The 11,120-nt window shown below is 56.2% G+C and overlaps 1 protein-coding gene across 1 annotated transcript in view; it reads left to right on the forward strand.

Annotated features, from left to right (window-relative positions):
• The first annotated feature begins 279 nt into the window (after positions 1-279).
• SH2B3 (SH2B adaptor protein 3) overlaps positions 280-11,120 on the forward strand; it is a 38,176-nt gene continuing 27,335 nt past the window's right edge. Inside the window, exons 1-2 of the mRNA XM_034637959.1 lie at positions 280-652; positions 10,799-11,114. Coding sequence (XP_034493850.1) covers positions 10,826-11,114 — 289 coding nt within the window. The 5' untranslated portion in view covers positions 280-652; positions 10,799-10,825. The remainder of the gene's footprint in view (positions 653-10,798; positions 11,115-11,120) is intronic.

Below are 11,120 nucleotides of genomic sequence, written 5' to 3' on the forward strand. Positions count from 1 at the left end.
CCCTTCTTTAGCCTGCGCGGTGAGACGGCGGGTGGGCGAGGCGTGGGCGTGGCTTGGCAGGGCCCGCCTTTCTCCGGGCTCGCCTTTGAGACCCCAGGACCCGGTCAGCCGCGGCAGAGCAGGATTGATGGGTGGGGCCAGGTCCAGCCCCGCCCCCAGGGGCTGCCCCCCTCCGGCCGAGTCCGGTTCGCGGGCGGACCGGGGCGTGGTCTCTCGCAGCCCCGCCCATCCCTGACCCCGCCCCTGTCGTGGCCGCCCTCCCCCGCCGGGCTCCGCTAGCACAGCCGGTTCCTCTTTACATAACGGCGCGAGGCGGCATGGGCTCGGGCCACCGCCTCCGCCCGGCCGCCCGCCCGGACTGTCGCGGCCCGTGGTGGCGACGGCGGCGGCAGCAGCAAATTTTCCCCGGCGGCGGCCCGGGGGCGCATCCTCCCGCAACTGTCAAGCGCTGGCGGCGGAAATGATGAGGCGCTGGCCATTTTCCGAGCCCGGGTTTCCTGCCTGAGCCCCGCTCGAGCGAGCCGCGAGCCAGGAGCCGGCGCGCGGGAGAGAACGCGCCCGGGGCGGGGGCCCGCCCGCCCCCTCGGGATTTCGGGGGGCCGGGGGCGCGCGACGCCATGGGCCGGCCGGGCCCGGACCCCCTCTCTCTCAGGTAAGCCCGCCTTTCCCGGCGCTCCCTCCTCCGGGGCTGGGAGGGTTCTAATGGGGGAAGAGGAGGCCCCCTGTCCGGTTCTGCCCGGTGTCTGCGCACTCCCCTAACAGCCTGAAATACTGTCCTGCCCCTGACCCGCATGGGGTGTTCAGGGGCGGCCCTTCTCCAGCTCCTGCGACACCCTCCCAGCCGACACCCCCACCCACACACGTGTTGGGGATGTAATAGGGGAGGCGGTGGGGAAGGCGCTGAGAGGGTATGGTTAATACCCCCAGTCTGCCCCTTAAAGTAGCCCAGTCAGGGGCAGCAGTCCCCCACAACTTGTGCGTGGTGAGGAGGGGTCCAGGGTCAAGCGCTTGGCACCTTGAAAGTGAAAGTAGTCAAACGGAGGCTGTGAGGATGGACGAGCCCTCTGGGAGTGGAGCCGCCTGTCCCTCCCCACTGTCCCAGTCCAGGCCATGTGGCTATGAGGGTATCTCTGGATTCTAGAAGCCCCTCTCCAGTCCCCATACCTCAGAGGTGGGCCAGGACAGGTGCCCCCAAGCCACTGAGTTTGGGGTTTCACAAGGGTTCAAGGGTCCCGCAGCTCAGTTCTCTTTGAGCTAGTGCCCTCTCACCCCAGACTTGGAGCTCAGGTGAATCCTCCCACCAAAAAAAAAAAAAAAAAAAAGGATGGGGCTGGTATTGCCTTATAGGTCAGCATGGCTGGGAGGGTAATTTCAGAGGCCTTTAATGCTTGATGCAGAAATCCCCTCCCTTCCCTCCCTCTGACCATGGGGGCTTTTGGGATGATGGGGACTGCATTTGAGGAACTGGGGAGGGGGGCCTGCCTGCCTGTCCTGCTTCTTTTTTTTTTTTTTTCTTTAATTTCCTCATTCTCCTGTTTCTCTTCCCCATTCCCTGCCATGATGATGTAGGTGAGGAGGTCACTGCCTGCAGCTGGAGGCCTCCAGGGAGGGGCATGGCCAGGCCTGACTGAGTGGGAGGAAGTGAAATTGGGCTGCGGGTGGGGGCTTTGGAGCAGAAAGCCTGGCAAGGCGATGTCTGCAGGGCCAAGGTCCAGCTTTGGGGGCAGGAGGGGCTGAGATCTGACCCACATGCCCCTCGCTTGTGAGATGAGCATCCCTTGACACCCACCAGCTGCCAGACGCAGCTAGGGCAGCCAGCCCATCCTGCCTCCCCATTTACAGTCCAGCTGCAGGGCCCCTGCCAGGCGATGGGCACATGGGTCTCAAGGGCTGTGGGCTCGAGTCATGTCTGGCTTTCCCATCACTGACCTGGCTGCCAGAGCGGAAACAGCTCTGGAGGCTCCCTGGGGCTGCGGGGGCTGGAGACCCAGCCCTAGCGGGGGGAGAGCAGGCAGAGGCCGCCTGGGCAGGCTGGGGTCAGCAGATGAGAGGCCAGGGCCTGCTTGGGAAGTTGGAAGGGTTTTTAATACACTTTTTCTGAGCCTTTTCCCACAACCCTCCTCTGGGAGGGAAAATCCTTCTGAGCCAAAGGGTGAACATTCCTAGAACTTGTGCGAGTCCCTGTGGACCACAGAGACAGCCAGCTGGGAAGGGGCTGGACTGAAGTACCAGCTGCTGGGGTCTGAGGCCCTTCAGGGGCTCAGCAGTGAGAGAGGAGGGTCCTGGAGGCATAGGTCCCATTCTCCCACTGCTTCTGTCCAGCTGCGGGCATGGGCAAGTGACACCTGTGAACCTCAGTTTCCCCCCATGTGAAATGGGATAATAACAGGTTTGTGGTAGGGATTTAATGAGCCAGTGTGTGAAAAGCACCTGCTGCCTGGCAGAGGAAGGGTTCAATTACAGGTGGTGGTGGTTATTTCTTCTCATTACCATCATTAGCGTGATTTTCCTGACTGTGGAATATTTGTTCATCAGCATCCCTCGAGCACCTCCAGCATGTGTGCAGCTCTGGGGGTCTTGAATCTTTGGGAGAAGAATTGTGAAGATGCAGGCAGGATGAGGTGATGGTGCTTCCTGGCTATGAGGCCTTGTTTAACTGTCCCAGCCTCGGTTTCCTCGTCTGTCAAATGGGTATAATAAGAGTACCTAATTCTTAGGGTCATTGGAACCATATGAGCAAATTTGCAAAGTATTTAGAACCCTTTGATCAGGAGTGGTAGTAGCAGTAATGATGAGACTGTTAATGTTTGTTGTGGATGTTAGCTCTGATTGTTCTCCTCCCTGATTCTTCCATCCGCTGTTCCTGTGAACCCTGGGCTTGATCCTGATGGATAGAACTTTCTAGTACAAATCAGATCCTGTAGAATGACTCCAGATATGGAAGTAGCCTGAGCCCAGCAGGCACAGGGTAGCCCTGCAACAGTTCAGCCTTTGGGGGCCCTTGGATATCTTGGTCCAGCCGGGTTACCCCAGGACACCCTCCACCTCCTGGATGGAGCCTCCCCAAGGGCAGAGGGGGCAGGGCTGGAGGCACTTGGAGAGACCTCCCAGTCCCTGCGCAGCCCACTTTTGGGGGGATGCCGTGGAGATGCTCATAAAGCACTCCGTGCTGGGCCTCACCTGACAATAATAGATGATATTATTATTAATATTATTAAATGAGTTGCCTCTCCTGTTAAGTTCCCACTTCTCCCTGGTAGCAACACGGGTTTGGGAGCCAAATCCAGAATCTGCCAGGTTCTAGATGTGAGGCCCAGGGCAAATTATCTGACCTCTCTGGACCTCATCTGCCCAACGGGGACCAAGGGTCCCAGCCTCACCGGGGTATATAGCCTGTGTGTAAGCTACTATATGGAGTGTATGAGCCTGGCACAGTGTAGGGACTTGAACTGTGTTGGCTGCAGTTGCTATGGCTCTGTGTCCCTGGGCTTGTCCCTTAACCTCTCTGAGCCCCCATATCCTCCTCTATGACATGGGAGTACTAATGACTGCATGATAGGATTGTGTTGAAACAAGACATGCATAATGCCTGGCATGCAGTCAGTGCTCAATAAGTGTGAGCTACTGCTGTTAGTGCCCCAGGGGGGGCTACCACTTAATTACCAGGTTTCCTGGGAAAATGGTCCCAAGAGCCCCCCCTACCCCGCCCCGGGTGTTCAGCATCTTTGGCTGGGAGGGGCAGGAAGCTGCTTCCATCTGGCAGATGGGAGAAGCCTGCCTTGGAGTCCAGAGGTGTAATACAAGTTTCTTGTTCCCAGCCAGACCCTGTTCCCAGCTACCCGCCCTCCCTGAGGAAACTGAGGCGGGCAGTCTGCCCAGGGGAAGTGACTCAGCTGGGGTCACTCGCTGAGTCAGGCCTAATTGGACCCAGGAGCCCTGCGCCCCAGCTCCCTGGCTTCCGGGGGCCTGCAGTCCCTTAGAAACTGGGCAGATCCAAAGGCCACAGCTGGACACCCGCTCACTTGGGCCCTGACCCCTGGGCAACCACCATTCCTCAGCCAGGGCTCTGAGGTCCCAGTGACCACCACTGGGCTTCTCAACCTGGTATTCTTCCCAGCAGGGGCAAGGGGCACTTCCCCAGGAGAGCAAGTCCTCCTGATGTCCCCCCCAGCCCCGCCCCGACCGGAAACCCAGCAGCTGAGCAGATGGCTGGAAGATTTTTCCTCCCACGCCACCCTGTCAGGGGTCGGCAAGGGGGGCCAGGCTGCAGGCTTCCTCGTGAGCCAGGCCAGGAGCCCCTGGGGGCCTGCCCGGATGTGGGCCCCCACCCCGGTTGGTGGGGAGGGGGGAGGTTGCCACTGCCCCATGTGTCCCCAGGGAGGCCTGGGAGGGAGGAAGTCTATGCCCTGCTCACCGGGAGCTGACTCACGGGGGCCTGATGGAGGTGCGGCCTTGGGGAGCTGGAGGACTGGAAATGTGATTGGGGGAGGTGGTCACAAAACAGGGCCTTTGGCATGAATATGAGAGCTGGCACTCTGTGTCCTCTCACAGGTCAGAGAAGGTGAGGAGTGTGGGGAGAGGTTCACCCCTCCTGATACTGCGAAGCAGCACATTGGAGGGTGCAGGGCTCACTGAGGGCTTTCCCCCTCCATGGAGTCTCACCCTTCTCTTCTCAACTCAGGGGCAGTGAAAAGAAGTCATATACTAGCATGGGAGGGAGTGGGGCTGGGGCTGGCAAGTACTGCCCATTCTTGGGGGGATAGTCCCTGGCTTTCTCCTGAAGCCTACCTGGCTAAGTGGTCGGGGTGTCAGGCTGGGCCTGGGGACAGAGGAAGCCAGAGGAAATTTCCTGTTCTGGCAGACTGTGCCAGCCTGATAAATGTCCCTGGACATTAGGTGACCCCAGAGAGGGCATATCAGGGCTCCACTGACTGCCCAGTGATCTAGGGCAGAACCTATCTCTCAGCCTCCCTAGGACCTCAGAACCTTTATTCCCTGCTTCCCAGGGGCTTCTCCCCAGTCTGGACAGCCTGAATGGTGTGAAAGGGCAGTGGGCTGACCGCCAGGCTGTGTGTGTTGGAATCCCCCCAACTCTCTGGGCTTCCTTGGGCAGAGGGTCTGGGCTGCTGGAGAAGTTGGTGCTGTAGGTGGGAAAGGTCAAAAAGCTTGCTGTGGCCCATAGTCAACCTGGAAGCCTCCCTGGAGGAGGTGTCTCTGTCTGAAGGCATGGGACTTCCTGCCCAAACATCTGTGAGCTGGGAGCAGGGGAAGCTGTGGACCTGGGGGAGGATGGAAGCTCTGGACTGGCTTATTTTAACTTTGTTTACCATTACCATTATTCAATTCAAACTGTCCTCCCCAAGCCTTGGCAGGTGGAATTCCCACAGGTGGGTAAAGGCCTTCTCTGCACCTGGGCCTGATAATTAACTGGGAAATGTTAGCTTCCCCAGATTACACTGTTACCCAGGGTGATAGGATAGAGGAGGGGCCAAGGACCCCCAGTCTCTGGGGTCGTGGGTTAGAGGGGGCCCCACAGCTCAGATTCCCTACTTAGAGCCAGGATTCCCAGCTGTTCAGCGCCTCATTTCTCTCCGACTTGGTAGAGGCTCAAGGGTCTCTTAGGATGGATATGCTTGAACGGGGGACACCAGGCTCAGGCTAAGGCTTTAAGGGACTCACCAGGTTGCCCTCAGCGGGCACTCTGGTGGACACAGTTGTCTTGAACTTGGGGTCCTGAGAGGCAGATCCACCCCCTCCTTGCCCTGGTGCCCTAGAATGGGTACGGAGACAGGATCTCCTTGTGTTTGCTGTGGGGACTTGGGCGGAAGAGGGCGCCAGGATGCGACCTTCCTGCTCCACGTAACATCATCCTTGTCCCTCACCCCACAATGGGATTTGGGAAATGCTGGAGCCCCACCTCCACACACATAGCTGGGAACTCCCTGCCCCAGAAGCCCAAGCTGATCAGGTGGGAGGGACTCTGTGGATTTGCAGGCCCGTCTGTGTGAATTCGTATGTCCTTTTGGCCGCCCAGGCTTCCAGTGCTCTGGTAGGTGGGGAGGGGGGAGAAGGGGGCTGATAGAAGTGCCCCAAAGACCCCCCCTACTTGTATGCCCCAGCCTAAGCCTAGGGGTTCCTGAGAACCCTCAGGTGATTAATAAATGCTTTCTGCTAAGAGCTTTTCAGGTGCTAATCCCACAGCTGGTGTGATCTGATCAATTGCTTAGCATATAGTAAGTGTTCAATAAATGACTACCACCTGGGCTGAGGCCCAAGGAGGGGACCACCTTCCTGCCGCCTGGCTGTCCGCCCAGCCAGGAAACCTCCGAGGCACGCCCCCTCCCAGACGTGGGCAGCAGCTGAGTGCTCAGTGCTCTGACTGGTGATTTCCTGCCCGAGCTCCTGACTGGAGCCGCCTCTCCCCTGAGAAGGCCTTTTGTTCAGGCTCCCTTGATGCTCCCTGCCGGCCCAGCCCACAAGGCTGGGCTCCCTCTGTGGCTTCTGTGACCGAAGGCCTAGAATTCTCTGGAGCTTGTGCTCCTCTCTGCTAACAATAATAGTAATAAAATAGCAACAGCCACTTATTGAGCCCAGTGCCCAGCACCCCACAGACCTCCGTTCTAAGAATGCTCCTAGTGAATGCCAAGAGCTGGACACTGGCCCATTTTACAGATGGGGACACAGGCTCAGAGAAGAAGTGGCAGAGGCAGGATGCGAACCCAGGTTTGGTTGGTGGCTCCACCGCAAGAGCTCATGTGGGTGGTGGTGGGGATCTCGGTGGGTTTCTCAGAGCCCCACAGCCCTTCTGTTTGTCCATGCTGGTCAGGAGCATAACTCCAAGAGCGTGACCATCAAACTGAAGCCCCCCTCAATCCCAGGAGTTCATTAAGTCATACAAGTAATATTTTTGGAGCATCTACACCGACCAGGCCTTGGGGGTGAGCAGGCATGAGATGGCCTCTCCACTTTCCAGGCGCTAAGAGCCCTGGTTGAGGGCACAGGACAGTGAGCAGTTCTAATCCCAGCTCTACGCCGCACTGGCTGTGGGGCTCTGGGCAAGCTATTCTTCCCATGCTCTGGTTTTTTTATCTATAAAATGGACATATTTATAGGACTCCCCTCTACCCTCCAGTGGAGATTAAACTAGTGAATATATATCCAAACTGTTTAGCACAGAGCTGGGCATATAGAAAGCAAGAAATAGTGTCATTTATTGTTATTTTTGTTTTTAAATTTGTATTTCTAAAATTGAGATATGATTGGGGTGCCTGGGTGGCTCAGTTGGTTAAGCGCCTGCCTTCAGCTAAGGTCACAAGCCGGAGTCCTGGGATAGAGCCCTGCATCAGGCTTCCTGCTCAGCGGGAAGCCTGCTTCTCCCTCTTCCTCTCTCTGCTGCTCCCCCTGCTTGTGCTCTCTCGCATGCGCGCGCTCTCTCTCTCTCTGTCAAATAAATCTTAATAAAATTGAGATATGACCGACATACATTAGTTTCAGGTATATAACATAATAACTAGACTTCCTGTGATCATTTCACAATGCATAAAAATGTCAAATCATTGTTTTTAAACTTGTACCCTGTGGCTGTTTTCCTGACCACCTGCTGGGTTTGGGACCTGGACAGAGGAGCTAATGCCTCCTGACCCCCTCAGGAGCTGAATGAGAAGTTTATGTACCTCCTCGGGATCTCACTCCTTCGTTCAGTGCATACTCACTGGGAAAGTGAGTCTTCCTCACGGTGCGCATTCAGGCACTGATCAGGCATTTGGGGGGGGTGGCTTCTGTGGGGGCTTCTATTGTTAGCAATGGGAACTCCCCACGCTTCAGTTTCTCTGTCTGTAAAATGGGAGCAATTATGGGCCCAACTTCGTAGAGTTGTCATGAAGCCCAGGGGAGTTAATGCTTTGCAAAAGCAGTTAGAAGAATGCCTGATGTCTAGCAAGTGCTTGCTGTGCGCTGCTCCTCTGATGGGGGAACTGCCGTAGGAGGCGTGCTCAGGATGGCTGCCAGCCATCACCTGGGCGGTGAGGAAGCACTGTTCCAGGAAGCCGCCTGCCAAGGTTGGGCCCTGCAGTTGGGCATTGGGACTCTGGGGTGCCCAGGAGGTGGGTTGGCCCAGTGAGAGGTGGCCATCGGTGGGTGTTGGCCACCATGTGTTTGCCAGAGGAGCCAGATGTTGCAAATGCAGCTGACCTCTTGGATTCATTCATTCATTGGGCATTTATTGAGCTCCTGCTGCATGCTAGGAACTGGGGCTGGAGCAAGGAGCAGATTGTGAAGCTCACAGCCCACTAATTAAAAAATCACAGCTATTTTTTTAAAAAGATTTATTTATTTTAGAGAGAGGGAGCAAGTGCACTTGGGGTAGGGGCAGAGGGAGAGAATCTCAAGCAGACTTCCTGTCCAGCACGGAGCCCAATGAGGGGCTCGATCTCACAACCCCGACACCATGACCTGAGTTAAAATCAAGAGTCGGACACTTAACTGACGGAGCCACCCAAGCGCCCCTAAGTAATCATAGCTATTGAATGCTAACATGTGACCGGTGTGCTGAAGGACAAGTTCAGGACTTGACTCGGGTGGTGGGCTCCTGGAAGGCTTCTCGTGTGTGAAGTCTTAAGCTGACTGTGAGCAGACAGGGCAGAGGGAACACTGAAGGCAAGGCCAGAGGCTGCAGCCAGCACGAATGGTGGCAGATCACACAGGGTCTCACAGAGGAGCAGGAGCTGGGGTCCAGAATCCGAGAGCTTCCTGGGCCCCCTAACCTGTGAGAATAGTGCTTGCCTCACCTGTGTGGAGGCAGGGGTGTGGGGTGGCCATGGGGTCAACTAAGGACAAATCACACACACACGCAAATAACACCCCCCCAACACACACACACACCCCTTCGCAGGTGCAGGGTGGTTTTCTTGGTGGAGTGTGGTGATCAAGGGCACATGTGGCTCCTCTCCCTTCCCCTCTGCCTGGTGGCTTTCATTGACAACTCTGTGCAAAGTGCTTACTGTGAATAGGTTTCAAGGACTCCAATGTGCAAAAACGTTGACTGCAGAGCACCTTCCTCACTGATGCAGATACTTACTCTGCACTGTCTGGGGCGTCCGGGGGGCCGTCAGCTGCAGGGTCACCACCATGGCCTGAAGAGGGCACTCTCCTTGCAGCTGCCCTGCCGGTCTGCCCCACCCTGACCCTGCACAGGGTCACACAAATAGAAGATGCCTGTGCAGGGGTGTGTGGCAGAAAGAACCTCAATTTGCAGGTTCAGGTCTCCATCTTGGGTGCCTCTCCAGGACTTCTTATGACCATTTAATGAGGTGAATACCATGGTCCTCCGCATTTGACAGATGAGGAAACTGGGTTTTGGGGAGGTCCAGCCAGGTGTCAGAGGTCACACAGCCTCTGCATAGGTGTATAGTGTAGCCCCAGGGGAGCAGGGATTTCTGTCTGGTTCACTGCTGTATCCCCCAGGGCCTAGCATGGTGCCTGGCACAGAGTAGACCCTCAGTAATAGTTTTTTTTGGGGGGTGTGCGTGTGTGGTGGTGGAATGAGCAGCCACAATTATGTGGTCCCCAAAGGGGCCCAGGCCCAGCCAGGTTTAGTTGGAAGGAAGGATGGTATTAATTTTAACTAGAGAGGTCCAGGGTTCAGCACCTTGGACAGCAGAGGGTGGGGGGCTTCTGCCATTTTGATTGTGTGGTGCCAAAGAAGGAGCCATGGGGGTGGGAGAAGGGAGCCCCAGTTGGGATGGGTAGGCAAGGGTCTGCCTGTCCTGACATCCCCCCCCCACATTGAAGCAGGAAATACCTTTGCACTCCTTTGTGAGTCTTGTTAATTGATTCCTTTTCATTCATTGTTTTCTATTTATTTTTATTGACACCAATGATACACTCTCCTTGTAATATTTAAATAGTAACAGCCAACCTTTAGTAGGCTTTTCCTAAGTTCTAACGCCTTTACATTTATTAAGTCAGTTCCCATAAGGCAGGTACAATCGTGTTCCCCATTTTACAGATGGGGAAACTAAGGCAGAGAGAGGGCAATAATTCGCCCAAATAATTCGCCCATGAGTAAGTGGCAGTGCTAGCATTTGAACACAGGCTCCGTGTTCTTAACCATATTTTCTGGAGACAAGTAACAGCAGTATCCTTGGTTACTTTACTTGTATCCCAATTCTGGTTCTTCCCCAGAGGGTCACCACTGTTTCTGGTGGCTTTGCTCCAGCCACACCTTTCTTGCCCACCACTTAAACACATTTACGTGCACATAAAAATTGGTTTCGTGTGTGTTCACGTAAATGGGATCACAGAGTCTGCATTGTTCCATGGTTTGCCTTGGGGATCCGCCTGGGGTGCTAGTACAGACCTTCCTCTACCTTTTCCCCTGCTGCAGAAAATTCCAGCCTGCAGATGTATCACTGTTTGCTTTCCCAGTTTCTGATGGGCATTTTAGTTGTATAAACATTGAAGCCAGAAACATCTAGCAGGGGGTTGTGTTGTACCTGCCTGTCTACACATGTAAGCAAGCATTCTCTTGAATACTTGAACGTGGAATTCCTGGGTCTGAAATGTACCCTGCCAAATTGCCCTCCAAAAAGCCTGTATCAGTTAAGAGCACCGGCAGCATTGTAGGGGAGTGACCATTTTGCGGCACCTTCACCCGCACCGGGTATTATCGGTCATTTCCGATTTCTGACGTCGTGCCTGGACAATAACCTGTCTCGCGGTGGCGAGAATAGTAGAATAAGTAGTCGTTTGCTCACCTGCCTGCTCACTCCTCTGTCACCTACCCCACCGTGTCTTTCAGCCTGGCCGCCCCACCTCCGTCTCCGCCATGAACGGGCCCACCCTGCAGCCCTCCTCGGCCTCCTCCGCGTCCTCCCCCTCCTCGTCGGCTGCAGCGTCGTCGTCGTCGTCGTCGCCACGGGGCTGGAGCGAGTTCTGCGAGCTGCACGCGGTGGCCGCGGCCCGGGAGCTGGCCCGGCAGTACTGGCTCTTCGCCCGCGAGCACCCGCACCACGCGCCGCTGCGCGCCGAGCTCGTGTCGCTGCAGTTCACCGACCTCTTCCAGCGCTACTTCTGCCGCGAGGTGCGAGAGGGCTGGGCGCCTGGGCCGCTGGGGTCCCGGG

Source organism: Ailuropoda melanoleuca, chromosome 12, assembly GCF_002007445.2.
Source record: "Ailuropoda melanoleuca isolate Jingjing chromosome 12, ASM200744v2, whole genome shotgun sequence".
In the NCBI taxonomy this organism is placed as follows: domain Eukaryota; kingdom Metazoa; phylum Chordata; class Mammalia; order Carnivora; family Ursidae; genus Ailuropoda; species Ailuropoda melanoleuca.